A 15,962-nucleotide genomic window follows, 5' to 3' on the forward strand; every position below is an offset into this window, starting at 1 on the left:
TTTGAATGAGCTCATTTGTGCAAAACACAGATCAAAGAAACGCAAGGCTGAGGAAATGGAATCTCCTGCGCAGGCTGTGCCAAGCACAAGCACAGATGGGGGGACTGAGAGAGCAGAAGCTCTGGTACCTTTAAGACGTTCTACAAGATCAAACATAGGGAAACCACCTGAAAAATTCACAGTGGGGTTGGTATCCAGTCCTGGAATGCATAAACTAGTGGAAATGGATTCTGACACTTTGTATTTGACATGTGTACAGCCAAAGTTTGATTGAATAAAGTTCTAGCTAAATGTACAGAGATGTTCTGAAATGTACTGTAATGTACTGAGATGTAATTTGGAACTGTATTGCAAGGTGTATTGTAGAAATGTATTATTGTTATTGTTGTAATGAGTTACAGACATGATGGGGAAAAAAAAGGGGGGATTGTTGACCATTGAACCGCACTGTCACTGAGTTTGTTTTCCATCAAGTCTGAAAAACTGTAACTAGGGGGAGTTATATCTTTGCCCAGTCTGGGAACGGACTGCCAAGGCCGTTGCTATGGTAACCATCGCGATAGACTGGGAAAAGTTCTAGCAGCTATCTGTGTTAAGCTGTGCCTTCTGTGTATTGCCTCTGAACGGAGAGGTTCTCTTTTGTGTTTACCTTTGAAGAGAGATGTACTAGAAGGGGGGTGACTGAAGAAACTCTACATGTATTTACTCTTAAGCCTTTGGCCATAATGTCTTAATAAAGACTCTTAACATGCTCTAATGCTCTGAAGAAGTTTCTTGCTCAACTTAACTCCAACGTAATGTATGCTGTTTCACGCAACAACGCACACACGTCAACAAGTGGCAGGGCCGGCTCCAGGAATGCGGGGGCCCTTGGACATTAGCCTACCCTGGGCCCCTCTGCTTCCCTTCTGCAATCCCGCAAATCGCAAGACGAGCTTCCGAACTGCCCGCCATCCCCGTCATCCCCAGCGCTTCACCTACCTTTCTCTGCTGTTCGCGCAGGGTTGCCATCAATAAAGATGGCAGCCAAGGTTTCCGTAAGGGACTGAAGCCTTTGTCGCCATCTTGGTTGATGGCATGCAGCGTGCGCATTGGTGAAGCGCGGGGGATGGCAGGCGGCTCGGAAGCTTGTCTTGCGATTTGCAGGATCGCAGAAGGGGAGCGGAGGCCCCAGGGGCTCCTAGAGCTGCAGGGCCCTTGGGCCAGTGCCCAACCTGGCCGCCCTTTGGAACCGGCCCTGATCACACTGTCAGAAAAGTCTGAACCCACCCACTTCTCCTATTTAATGTGGGGATATTTGTAGATAGGCTCCTGAACAGGGACAGTGTCATCCACAGTTGTAAACAATTATTAATTTAGAAAAATATCCCAGTTATAAGGAGTTTTCCTTCAGGGACAATCTTTTTGAAATATTGCTGTAGATATGGAACTATGTAAACAGTGTAAGTTTGATCCAGACCGCCCTGTTAGATTGAGTGAGATTCATTCTACTGTTGTTGATGAGGAATTGCTGCAGGCTTTAGGAGAGTATGAGGTTGTTACTGGATTTAAAACAATACAACGCAGCCAGTGGGGCATTGCTATCTGTGAGTACAGTAAAGTGTGTGCTGCTAAAATGATAAAAAAAGTTTGCAAACAATTTAAATTAAATGGTAGATGGAATGTGTTTCCCATTGGTACAAGGAATATCCTTTTTGACAATTCTGGCAACTCATTAACAACAGAAGGGAACTCAAGTGATGAACAAGCAGTTGACACTTCACCTACACTCCCTTCAGTCAGTGACGTGTTATCTTCTGCTGATGCATCAACATTCTACACCCAACTTCATAATCCCAGAAGTGATACCTAAAGTAATAGTGAAACATGTAATAAAGTCTAATGAGGCCACTGCTGCCTATGATTATGTATCCTTCAAACTGAAGTGTTTTTCTGGTCTGTCACCAAGACCTTCTAGTGAGGTAGATTTTGATACAAGGAAGCTTCCAAGTACAACAGCTACTAGATGATCCAGAAATATCTTCCAAAAGAAAAAAAGGAAGTTAATTGAAAGTTTAGCACCCCTAGCTTTGAACGAAGCTCTAAATGCAAGTCAAAATGTCACAGCAGAGGAATGTTTGAGACAACTAGGAAAGATACAGCTCTGTTTGCTGTAGTGATGAGCTCTATGCTCAATTTTTAGAGACTTTTCAGAAATCTGCAGAAAAGTACTCTGAGTATCTGAGAAGATTAAACAACTGCTAGAGAAAAGTGATGGAGAAGACCTTGATACTGGAAAACCTACAGGTGCAGCACATCAGGCAATTCATTTGTGGGTGTTGGGATGAGTCCCTGATTATACAGATTCATCTGCATGATAATCTAGATATTACTAATGCTTCCAAGATGCCATATTCAGAGCTTCTATACAAAGTCAGGCAATATGAAGAGAAAGAACTGAAAGAGCAAAGAAAGCTGAAACCATAAGGCAAGCTAGCATATAATTGCCATATAGTTGAATGATTAGATCCTGTAAACTCTATAGTAAGAGAGCCAAGGAAAATGGAAGACCAATTGACCCATATTAAGGGACTATAACCAAGTTCATGGATAAGCCAAAGCAAGAAAACACCAGGATTTCACCTCCAGACAGACCTATTTCAAACAGCAATTGGTTCTTCTGTTACAATTGTGGAATGGAGGGTCACTCTAGGACTGAATGTACTAAAGCAAGTAATGCTGAACTGGTGCAAGAGAAATTAATTTCTAGACAAGAGCAATGGTTATCATGCCATTCCTTGAAGTCTTCACAACTAGATGAAAATTGCAACACTGGGGCAAAACTTCAAGAAGCCACCAGCAAAAGTAAAAAACAACAAACAAATGGGTGCTAAGTGAACTGGTGACAGACCCATGCCATACACAGATGTTTATAGAAGGAATACCATGTGTGTGCTTGATAGATACAGGTTCTCAGGTTACTTGCATAACTTCAGGATTTTACAAGAAACATTTGTCACATATACAGTTGCACTCATTGGAAGAAGCACTTCAGGTAACAGGTGCAGGAGGTCAAGAAGTCCCTTATCTAGGGTATGTGATTGTTCATGTCAACTTTCCCAAAGAAAATTGTGGAACAGAAAAGAAGCAAATGGTTCTTGCTTTAATATATCCAGATCAAAACCCTCCAGCTGTAGTCCCAGTTATTGTGGGTACTAATTTCCTGTGGAAATTTAAGAATGACTGTGAACAAATAACTGGCCCACAATTCCTGAAGAAACTGAGGGCTGATACTATGTGGGTCAAGACATATTAAATATGCAAAGGACAGGAGAGGATGCAAAAGAAACTTACCAGGAGAATAGTGAGAGTTGCAGAAAGTAAACCAGTAGCAATATCCTTAGGTGAGGCAACAGAAGTTGTTGGAACTGTAAGAAAACTGTCAGGAGAATGGCCATTTGAGATGTTGTTAGAAGATGCAAAAAACAATTTTTTTCTTGGGATTGGTCCTAAAAACTCAGTTTGCCAAAATTACTGCTTCTTGTAGTAAAATCACTGTACAAATACAGAGTACAAGTGCCCATAGTATCCCTTCTTCTGATTTCTTGACTATTGTTTCCATTTTGGTTAATGACTGTGCCGAGGTATTGATAATCCTTGACAGGTTCAATGTCGTCAGAATTGTTAGCGAGAGCAAAACCTGAGGCTGAATGGGAGAAATTGCCAATAGCTACTTATGCTGCTTTGTGTCAAAAACATTCACCTCAATTTATGATGCAGACCAACAGGGAAGATACCAGTGAAGAGGGTTCTTCCATGATTGAGTTGTTGCCTTGTGATGACAGTGCTATTTCAGATGTGTATGAATGACCAGAATTGTGGCCTGGAACACCAAGCACACGTAGACTCTGTCCTGAAGACTGGCAACAGATACAGAAGGCGGCCAGGTTAATCTACATAATAGAAGAAGGTAAAAAGCCTAGTAGGGGAAAAGAGAGGCAAGAACCCCCGAGGTTCAGTTACTGTTGAGAGAGTGGAATCGACATCATTTATGTGAAGGGGTGCTCTATCGAAGAGTGAAACGGTAAGAGGATTTTATTGAACCATTAGTACTTCCATGGTCTCATCAGTATTGGGCACTACAAGTTCTTCATGATGAAGTTGGACATATGGGTATGGAGAGGACATTCGAATTAGCCGGAGACCGCTTCTATAGGCCTAGAATGGCAGCTGATGTTAAACAGAAGTGCAGAAACTGTGAAAGGTTCATCAGGAAGAAAGCTCCAGCAGAAACAGCAGCACCTTTGGTGAACATAGAAGTTTATGCACCAATGGAACTTTTAAGTATAGAGGTCTTAGTGCTAGAGCCTGATGATTGTGATACCAGAAATATTTTAGTAGTCACTTATTGTTTCACTGGATATGCTCAAGCCTACTCAACTAAAGACCAAACAGTCAAGACTGTTTGCTATGTTGACTGTGGGAGAATTTTCTCTGTCACTATGGTTTCCCAAAAAGAATACACAATGGTCAAGGAGCAAATTTTGAACCTGAATTGATTCCTGAGCTTTGCACTATAGTAGATGTAAAACCAACAACTATACCTTATCACCCATGAGGAAATCCTGTGGAAAGGTTTAACAGGACCCTAATAAGCATACTGGGAATTCTGGAAGATTTTTAAAAGGCTCAGTCCTATCATTATCCTCAGTGGAGGAAGTATATTAAACCATTGACCTTACAAGATCTATTGGAGGTCACTGGTCATCAACTTCTAGGCACATAACTACAACCACCACCATACTTATAATTGTACCCTTAATGATAGGACTGGAAAGTCTCTATTTTTTATGTTTGGCAGACAGCCATTGCTACCTATTGATTTATGGTTTGGAATCTGTCTGCAAAGGGGGACTAGAACAACTCACCAACAGTATGTGATCGATCTAAGAGGAAGGCTGAAACATGCTTATAAATGGGCAAGAAAGGAGTCTGAGAAGAATCAAAAAGTTAACAAAAAGATGGAATGCAAAACTCAAGTTTTCACATATATCAGGTGTCAGAGTTTTGGTTTGCAATCTTAACAAAAGGAAAGCATAAATTGGCTGATAGATGGGAAAGCCAAGTATATGTTGTCATTCAGCAACTACAAGACCTTCCAGTATATGTTGTGAGACCTGAAGATAGTGATGGACCAGAAAGGACACTGCATCATGATTTGTTGTGCCCATGTGGTTTCATTTTAGCTATGGATGGGAAAGAATCTTAAGTACCTGACTATGTATTATCAGATGTTGATATGTTCCACACAACAGATGAAGCTGAACCAGTAGCTGGATTGAATCCTGAAGTGTCTGAGTTTGAACCAAAAGAGGTTAATCTTTCTGAAGTAAATGATGCCTTGCAGCTAACAGCTGAGATCCTAATTACACAGTACCCCATAATGGATCCTAATTACACAGTGCCCCATATTCAGGGAGAGGAACTTCTGGATGTCTCTGTTAAATTTCCAGTGACTGAAACTAATGAAAATATGACTATGCCAAGTTTGGCACAGAACTTGGAAAAGTTACTTTTTTAAACTACAGCTCCCATCAGCCCCAGCCAGCATGGCCACTGGATTGGGCTGATGGGAATTGTAGTTCAAAAAAGTAACTTTTCCAAGCTCTGGTTTGGCAACATCTGCTCAGGAAACTGTAACTGAGAACCTGCCACACAGACCACAAAGACAAAGGCGGGTAACTGTGAGATTCCAGGACTATGTACATAACCTCTCTCACACAGCTCTCATGTTACAATGTTCCACAGCACCCACATTAGTTCCATTAACTCCACAATGCTGCTGGCTATTGGTAAGAAGAGAAGGACCTGATGTAACTGAATGTCAGGTAGCCGAATGTGGGGATGACATTGGTTGAGTAGGGAAGAATGTAGCCCATGCTTCAGTTGTTAGTACCAACATTGTTAAAAAGAATGATAAATCCAGCATGCCTGTGTTTGCTGGCATTGGGTGTGGCTATTACCCCTCCTCTTTCTAAAACCAGCTATTGGAACATGTTCAGTAAGTAGCCTTCAGGGTGGGCTGGCGTCTCTGAGAAGATTCCAGCAATCCAGCCTAGCTCAATAAAACGAAGCTGCTCCAGAGAGGATGGGAAGGCCAGCAAACTCTACATTATTCACAGGCCTTGTTTTTAGGTATGTGTTGGGATCAAATTATTAATTAGAGGTCAAGGATGGAATGGTTAGATATTGCTTTAGTGGGATTAATATAGACTTTAATAGTAAAGTCATTATTTTGTCATATTGTGAAATACATATCTGCCTGCCTATATGTAAAGATATAATTTAGAATTGTTAAGTATATATTTGAATTATGGGTGTAAAGAGAAGATTCTCTTTTAGGGTAGGTGAGAGGGTTGTGGGGCAATAATTACAAGTACTCTTGGATGAAACTGATTATTTTGTCCCATTCCAATCTGAGTTCCGGCCTGGTTATGTCCTGTTCAGAGCGGGATTCACGAGGCTGAGACACAGGTGCAATCAAATCTTGTTTTATTAAAGTAATGGATACATCAAAAGCAGTACGCTTCATAGAAATCTCTAAGCTAGCTCACTAGAAGTCCCTAACTGCACTCTAGACATGCTCTGCAACACGTGAAGAAAGTTGACTCAGCAACTTAATCCAGAGCACGACAGTCTTAAGTAGGGAAAGTTTTAGATCATAATCTCTGGCTCCTCCGCAAGTCCTACCTCTGTCCTGTCCGCTTCTTGTGGTGTCGAGAGCGGGGTGATGGGGTGTGTGCCTCCAATGGCTCGTCTGAAAGAACCGTCTCCTTAGCAACTGGCTTGAGGTAAGGGGGCAGTGACATGCTCGAGGCATCCCGGGAACCACTTGGCAAAGGGGGAGTCACCACCCCCTCTGGAACATCTTTCAACGGCTCCTCCAACCTGTCAGGGAGCAGCGCGCTCTCCGCTTCCGAGGCTGCACCATCCGTGGGAATTAGTCAAACTCCCCTCCCCTCCCCTCCCAAGGTCTTGCTCAGACTCAACAATTCCTTGGTCTTCTGCGCCCTCTGACAGCTGGGAAACCTGGAACTCGTGCCTCCCCCCTCCCTGGCCCTTGTGGGGAAGCGGAGGCTCAACAGGTTATGGGACTGAATTGGCCTTGGTTGCCCTGATGGATGACCTTCATTGGGAGAAGGACTGGGAGAGTGTGACCTTGTTATTTTTACTTGATCTCTCAGTGGCTATTGATACCATTGACCACAGTATCCTTCTTTGCTGACTTGGTGAGATGAGTATTGGAGGCACTGTTTTACAGTGGTTCCGATCCTACCTCCAAGGTCGCTCTCAGAGAATAGCATTGGGTGATTGTCTTTCGGCCCCCTGCCAGTTGTGCTGTGGGGTGCCACAGGGTACCATCTTCTACCCGATGCTATTTAACATCTATTTGAAGCCCTTGGGAGCCATCATCAGGAGATCTGGGGTGAGGTGTCAGCAGTACGTTGATGATACCCACCTCTATTTCTCTGTGACATCTGAATCGGGAGAGGCCATGCAAGCCCTGGACTCGGTGGTGGGCTGGATGAGGGCAAATCTTCCCTTCCTCTTTCAACAAGCCTTTTATCCCAGTCTGTGTCTGTGTTGGAATTGCTTTTTAAGATGTTTTTAATGCTTTTTAAAAAAGATGTTTTTAAAGATGTTTTGTTTTAATGTATTTTAAAGTCTGTTATTAAGATGTTTTAGAGTGTTTTTAGTCTTTTTGTTTGCCGTCCTGGGCTCCTGCTGGGAGGGAGGGTGGGATATAAATTTAATTAATTAATCAATTAATTCCAGCAGTCCAGCCTAGCTCAAGAAGAGGAAACTGCTCCAAACTGGATGGGAAGGCCACCAAACCCTATATTATTCACAGGCCTGCTTTGATTGTTTTTAGGATCCATGAAACAAAGATAATTTTATTTCTCGTATAAGTAAATAGCAGCAAACCTAAAAGGACTGTGAGCTCATCATTTTGTTGTTGTTGTTGCAGCATGTTAACTGTTGGGGGGAAAAGAAAAATTGTAATTTCTTTATTGCTATAAAGCAAAAGCAACCAGACTGTTACGTGTATTGAGTATTATTATTACTTACCTGTTCTGATCATATATGAGAACTATTTATTTATTATTTGATTTATATCCTGCCCTTCCTCCCAGCAGGAGCCGAAATATATATTGAAGTATTTTACTTCAATATACATTTAAGTTTGATCCTTCTTGTTCCTTTTCCTTGTTACTGCAGCTATGGATGAGAGTCACACAGTCAGAAAGGACTGAACCCGCCCACCTCCTATTTAATGTAGGGATCCTTGTGGGTTACAATTGCATCAGAGACATGTTGCAAAATATACTTGCCACAAAAAATAAGTTAGGAGGGGCTGTAAGACTTTACCACTCTGTCTATTGGGAGATAATGGGTAGCCAACTAAGGCTGAAGCAACATGTTACAAAAGAACACAGGGAAGCCATCATAAATTGCAGCTTCAGATCAACTTCCTATTCACACTCCATGTCATATTGTCTCTTACTCCACCTCCTAATGTAATTACAAGGTATGTTCTCCTACCACCTACACCAATGGATGTGAATTGGGCCAGGAGGCTTTGTAACAGCATCAGAACATGAGGTAAGTTGAATCAGATGTCCTTCATCTTTTACAACATGTAGTTCCACCCATGGTATGGCCAAATCCTACAGAAGCCAGTGTGGTGTAGTGGTTAGAGAACTGTCCAAGGACCAAGAAGGACCAAGTTCAAAATTCCCATTTGGCCATGAAACTCCCTGGATGATCTTATGCAGGGCCAGTTCCAAAGGGCGGCCCGGTGGGGCACTGGCCTGAGGGCCCCTGGGGCTAGAGAGGCCCCTGAGGGGCCCCTCTGCTCCCCTTCTGCGATTCGCTGCAGGATCACTGCTGCGGATCACACAGCGAGAGCTTCGGGGCTCTGCCATTCCCTTGCTTAACCTACCTTGTTCTGAGGTTGCGGACGCAGCGGTGCCCTTAACAAAGATGGCGGCTGAAGTTTCCCTAAGGAGCTGAAGCCTCCCCCGCCATCTTGGTTCATGGCAGTGATGCGCGCGCACAGCTCACTGAACCCAGCTTTCCCTCCTTGACAAACACGTTTGGACACTGCTTTTGGTACATTTGCTCAGAAACATTCCTTCCCTCGTCTTGTTTCTGTTATCTGCCTAGCATTGGCAGATTTATGACCCAGCTATCAGCCCTCTGAAGCTGACAGACGCCTGGAAAACAGCCTGCGCAGACATTTACTAGCAAATGGGCACAGCCCACTAGGAAGTTCCCTGCAGAAGTCTCACTGAAATGAATGAGAGTTGCACAAGAACAACTTTCTAGGTTATCCTAAGTGCATCCACGACTTCCCCACGGGAACAGTTCAGAGTAAAAGTAAAGTTTTGCACAAAATGTTGACTCTTCAAAGAAACTCAAGCTCCCCCCCTTCCCAATTTTTGCCTTTTTGTGAATAGTCTTTTATTGAGATTTCTAGTAACTGTAACAATAAACAAGTAATACAACAATCAAAGTACAATAAACATGTCACTCTATATATAAAACAGAAAAAGAGTACATTCAGCAACAGAAGCTTTATATATAAAATAGAAAGTATACCAGAAAGCAGAATAATAGAATTAAAAAGCAGGGTACACATCCCACCAAAAGGAAGTTAATGATGAGGGTGGTCTCACTTCTGCCCCATCTTCGATAGTGTATCATAAAAAGGGATACCATATTAGAGTAAATGTATGGGAGGATGTCTCCCCCCAAGCTTTTTTTTGTTCCTGAGTTAATTTTTCATCTAGTGCAAGTTGCCAAAGGCTGATAAACCAATTTTTTATTAATAAATGTTCTGCCTCCTTCCAATTTTGGGCTATTTCAAGCCTTGCTGCAATTAGGAATCTGGATAGGAGAGATATCTGAGGTTTAGGAACAATGGAACCCCCTTTAAGAAAAAGAAGGGCCAAGGCCAGATCCGGGATAATTGTAGCTACTTTACTAGCAATTTGAAAAACATCACTCCAGAATTGTCTCACTTTACTACAGTCTCAACATAAATGTAGGAAACAGCCACAGATTGGGCATCCCCTCCAGCACAGAGGGGAGAGGGAGGAATTGATATAGTTCAGTTTGACTGAAGTGAGATGCCACCGATGTGTGACTTTCAAAGCATTTTCTTTGATGAGCGCTGAGGTGGCTCTTGAGTGTGGGCCTACCCATATACCACTCCATTCCTCTTCTGTGATTTCCCTCCCCAGGTCTTTATCCCAAGCTTTACGTGCCAAATTTTCATTTCCACATTTAAACTCTAATAGGAGGCTACAAATTATAGAGATAGCACCTTTTTGGCTAGATGTTCCCTGTTTACACAGGGCTTCATAAGATGTCAAAGAACGTGGCAAATCTTCTGCTTTGTAAATTGTGTTTATAAAGGAAGATACTTGTAAGATTCTATACCAAGTTGACTCTTAAACCAGAGAGATGTTTTTCTAACTCAGAAATTTGTAAAGAACGTCCTCAATCAAACAGATCTCACATCATTAGCAATTTCCTCTGCTCCCAACCTTCAAATTGCCTATATTTGTCAATGTGATGAAATTTGGGGTGTTGGAATTTTGGTTTTTTGAAATTCAACTTGGCAGAATATTATTTTAAAATCTTAAATTCTAAGTCCTATTGAGTTCTGTTTTACTTAGATTGCGTGCTGATGAGCAAGGTTTTTGCACAGCATCCTGTCTCTTTTATGTCCTTTTAGAAATTATAATAACAATAATAAATTTAAAACAAATTTGCTTTGTATCAACTTGCAAAAGATTTTTACATTCCTCCCTTCCATTCCCTAAATCTAGTAACATTAACAACTAGAGATGCTGATAAACACATAGTGAATAAAAATATAAATCCACATTAGGAAAATTGGTTGAGTCCACCAATTAAAGAATGTTTAGTTAATCAGTCATTTGCCTTTTAATCAATTAATACATGCCATCTGTGGATATTGGAAGGAAATGTGACAAATCAAAGCTACCGCTTATTTGTTAGATAAAAAGACCATTTTCTTTGCAATTACCGCTTATCACAATTACACACCATGGCCAAATAATTATTCTGAAAACAATCATCCTCATTGTTTAAAATTTGCTAAAATTGGCTTCCATCATCAGACTAATCCTATTTAAAAGTAAGCCCCACTGAATTTACTCCCAGGTAAGTTTGTATAGAGAATTGCTGCGTAAAACTTTATACCAAATAGAGTTTGCAGCTTCAGAACATCCATACACAAAAATGTTTTTTTTTCTCCTGCAGCACAATTATCAACCAGAAATTGATTTTTGTAGCCTATAGCTGACAGCTTTCACAAAGAGGCATTCACACTTTTGAAAAAATTCACAAGCATGAGCAATCTATGTTAACACACATGCACAAAATCATTTCCTAAATGGCTCATTTATTTTGCTGGAAATGTATAATGTCAACGAGTATTCACTGTCCATCATTATTTATTCTGTGCTCTCCCCTCCCCTAGTAATAATAAAAGGAAAGAATTCTAAATAGCAACAGGTTCTGAAGATTGAGTACAGTGAAATCTAACATCAGAAATGCAGTTGATAAGATTAATATCAAGTAACAATGCTGGTAACAGTATTCGTAGCCAGAATGTTACTTACAGAAGATGCCCATATCTTTGCCCTTAGGAACCTGGACAGCAAAACGTGGCAGAAACATTTCTTTTGTTAAGCAAGGCACTCCAAATACTTTTTAAAAATACTCATATGCAAACTGAATATAAAGACAGTGAAGAACGATTTAAGAATTCCACAGCCTCCTCTTCTCCTCTGGCTTCTCCTCCCATTCTAATTATACATTAAGTAATGACCAATTGCTTTTTAAAACATGTGTTTTTAAATTTGTATATTTGTTTTTCATATTTTTAATTGTTGTAAACCGCCCACAGAGCTTCGGCTATGGGGCAGTATACAAATGCAATAAATAAATCAAAGAAATAAAATTATCTCAAAAATTGCAGGGCATGAAAGTAACATTCATTGATTGGCGATCTCTCGTGGCCGAGTAAGATTGTCTTCCAAGATAAGGTCTTTAACAGTGGGTCTATAAGTGACTGTGGAGGTCAATTCTGGATCCACACAGCCTCCCACAGTGAGGACATAAGTTTCCAGATGGAAGATGGTCACGATGAGGATTTTGTTTGACGTGCCTTCTGCATAGCTCATTTGTCCCGTTTGCCCTGTATTCGTGCTTCTTCAAAGTCCACAGAACCTTTGATAATAGCCGACCTCCATTTGGGATGTTCATGGGCCAAGACTTCCCAGTTGTCGATGTTCATGTTACATTTTTTTAGATTTGCTTTAAGAATATCTTTAAACCTCTTTTGCTGTCCACCGATGTTCCGTTTTCCATCCTTAAGTTGGGAGTAAAGCAGCTGCTTTGGAAGACGGTGATCAGGCATTTGAACAACATGGCCAGTCCAGCAAAGTTGATGTTGAAGGATAATTGTTTCAACAGTGGTGGTCTTTGCTTCTTCCAAAACGCTAACATTAGTCCGTCTGTCTTCCCAAGTAATTTGCAGAATTTTCCGGAGGCAGCGTTCGTGGAATCTTTCAAGAAGTTGGGAGTGGCGTTTATAGATGGTCCATGTTTCACAGGCGTACAGTAAGGTTGGTAGTACAATGGCTTTGTAAATAAGCATTTTGGTCTCCCTGCGAATATCCTGATCCTCGAACACTCTACGCTTCATTCAGGAGAAGTGGCACTCACAGAGCTCAGACTATGTCGAATTTCAGCATCGTTGTCAGCTTTTACAGAGAGATGGCTGCCGAGATAGGGGAAGTGATCAACGTTCTCCAACGTCACACCATTAAGCTGGATCGATGGTGCTACAGCCCACCCCTGGTGTTTCTCTCTAATATCTGGCACTCAGAGGTATACTGCCTCTTAATTTGGAGGTTCCATTTAGCTACAAGTCATAGCTGCACTCCATGGATTTGTCCAGTCCTTGTTAAACAAAAAATCTAAACCAGTGGCCATTACCTATCACATCACGGCGTAGGGAATTCTATATGACTTTTGTCACATGTATCTCTTTGCTAAATGAACATTTCCACCAAATACAACCATGAGACCTAACGACCGTTCCTTAGCATGCAATGCCCAAACCTGTAGTTTGTTCCCCACCTCTATCCCTTTTCCTCTCCTCTAATTCTTTCCTGTAGTTTCTTTTTCTCATATTTATCCCCTTTAATTATATAACCAGGTAACTTAACTCAATATAGTTTGAAGCTTGTGGTAGCTTAAACATCCTTGCATCCTATCCACTCCCAAATATCCACTCCCAAATCACCACAAATAGACAATCAGTTGTTAGACTGGGTGTATTATTCGGGGAAGCGGTATTATTACTGTTATTATTTTTTAAGAAATCCTGCAAGTGAACATTTGACAGGTGCTGACTGGCAGAAATTATGTTCATGTAACCACCTTCCTACAAAAGTGACTCAAATCCTTGGCAGTAGATGCAGAACAAGACAAGGGCCAACACCAATGATCCAACAAACAAGCCATTAAAAACACAAGCCAGATGAAGAGATATGCTTGCAACCCTTCCTAAATTCCAGCAAGGAGGAGGAAGTATGCACGCCTCTCAAAGGAGATAATTCCAGAAGCTTTGGGCAACTGATGTAAAGGCCTTGCTTCTAAACAGTTTAAAATCAGAAAGAACACAAAGCAGGGCATGTCTGGAAGACCAAAGCTGGGATGGAGAGACTGATAGAAGAGAGGTCATCTCTGAGATAACAAAGAATAAAAATGTTTGTGTTTCTCTGAGCACTTCCAGACTGTCAAAATATTATGTGGAAGTGATTCAACTGCATACTAGAATTTTAGGTTTGCATATTTAAAGTGGATTAATACATTCTATTGCCCCAAGAGCAACAAATCCACTAAAAAGCAAGCAAACAAACCGTTTGTAGTTTGGAAATGATGGGGAAATGCATTGGTAAGTGTGGGATGAAAAAATGACTAATGGTTATCCAAAATTAATCAGAACAGAGGTCAGTGCAAGTTGCCAGTATGCATTCAATTGGTTCAAAAAACAATGGAAAACTCCTTCCCAGTTTGTATATCCAATGTTAAATGTCTTTCCATTCCACCAATTCACCCAAAACAGACAATGAATTGTTAAAGCTACCACAAGCACCACTGAACTGGAAATCACACAGGCTTCTCTGAAAACAATAGCTTCAAAGTACTGTAGGTGCTTAGTTTAGAAATTAGCATGACTGCTCTACCACGTGTCCAGGTTACTGTGTCTTTCCACACTGAATGTGAAGCTGAATTTACCCCATTTTAATGTCTTTCAGTGAGGGGAGGTGCCGCGAGGCACTGGCTGAGCACTAGAGATGGAAAGAGCTCTCCGTTTCTCTTTTGCCAATGTTAAATTCAGTTCTCGAAATTTCTTGAGCAATCTGAGAATTTTTTTTAAATCCTCATGAGAATTCTCCACCGTTTGAGTGTAAATTTCTCCAAATAAACACATTTTTGTAGGCAGTTTTAACTAATGTACACATTTTTGCAAGCCATTTCTCATCATTTCATGCCTTTTTGCATGTTATTTTCACTCGTATTCATTTTTATGAACACTTTCCATTAATATACAGCAGGGCCCCACTCATACGGCGGGTTACGTTCCAGACCCCCGCCTAAAAGCGAAACCCGCCAAAAAGAACTCATTCAATAGAATGGTGCCTGATGCCCGAAAAACACTGTAAAAGCGGAACAAGCACCATATGAGTGGGGCCTTACTCTAATTGAAAGCCACTGTATTAACGGGCTGCCGAAAAGCGGGGCCCTACTGCATGCACTTTTGTAAATGTTGTTTAGTTGGCGAACTGTATCCCAAAATTCTAATACGTGCAAATTTCAAAGGATGGCTGTGTTTCGGTTTTCATATTGTTTCAGAAACTGCAAATTTGATGAATTTTGCTTGAAATGCAAACTGAATCAAAATTCTCACCCATCCCTACTGAGCACCTGCTTTGTGTGCAAAAATTCCTAGGTTCAGTTTCTGGCATCTCCACTTAAAAGGCTCAGGCAGGAGGTGATGGGAAAAACCTTTGCCTGAGACGACAGTACTGGGCTAAATGGACAGATAGGCTGCAGACATGCTAGCTGCTTCAAAAAGCAGCCAGATCGTTTTCTCTGGCTTCGGTTTAAAATGCATTTAAAATGCATGTCCCTTCCCCACTGCTGATCTCAGACCTTTTAGGTCCACCCATAGCAAAATGTTGGGACAATCACTGTCTCTACCCAACTGACAGCAATGTGTTTTCATTGGACACACCATAGAGTGGAAACAAGTTGATTTACCAGTTTTTATTTCTTTGTGAAGCTGATTTCAGAGAAACACACTGGAGCTGCATTTCCCCAGGTTTTGGAGTAAAAAGGAACTGAGTTTGACTAGCGTTGTGTGTCTACGACTTCAGAAAACAGAGCTGAGGTGCACTGAGGCCAGCACAACCGCAAGTGTGTCTGTAGTACCCATAGCCTGAAGTGGGATAAGAAGCTTCTTCTGTTAGATGGCTGTGTTACCAAAGTATAACGTTACTCACCCCTTCACCATGTCTCTTTTCCCTTGGCCTAGAGTTCTTGATGACCCAATTCTCCAGCGTGAGCTGGGGGAAGAACCATGGACTGCAGGTCTACAGAGATCAAAGGAAAAGATTATCAAGGGTGTTATCTGTCATGAGGATGTAACTGTGTTTGATAAAGGACTCTTCCTCTCTGAGATGAAAGACTATTGTACAGTCTTCTTCTTATTATTACTACAGTATTTGTTTAAATGCTTTAGGATTGCCTAACATTGCTACACAAGGCAACATGCAGCTGGATGGTAAAATGTACAATTGGTCAGAACATCT

The 15,962-nt window shown here is 41.3% G+C and overlaps 1 protein-coding gene across 2 annotated transcripts in view; it reads right to left on the bottom strand.

The window, feature by feature from the left end:
- Positions 1-15,962, bottom strand: part of LOC133380860 (L-amino-acid oxidase-like) — a 47,671-nt gene that overhangs the window by 27,178 nt on the left and 4,531 nt on the right. The window contains exons 3-4 of one of the 2 annotated variants that reach the window (XM_061619007.1): positions 15,654-15,743; positions 11,697-12,859 (exon numbers count right to left, since the gene is read on the bottom strand). In XM_061619007.1, the coding sequence (XP_061474991.1) occupies positions 11,697-11,754 (58 nt within the window). In that variant the 5' untranslated portion in view covers positions 11,755-12,859; positions 15,654-15,743. Of the gene's footprint in view, positions 1-11,696; positions 13,228-15,653; positions 15,744-15,962 lie in introns of those variants that run through there. The other variant, XM_061619008.1, reaches the window with a different exon arrangement.

Source organism: Rhineura floridana, chromosome 3, assembly GCF_030035675.1.
Source record: "Rhineura floridana isolate rRhiFlo1 chromosome 3, rRhiFlo1.hap2, whole genome shotgun sequence".
NCBI lineage: Eukaryota > Metazoa > Chordata > Lepidosauria > Squamata > Rhineuridae > Rhineura > Rhineura floridana.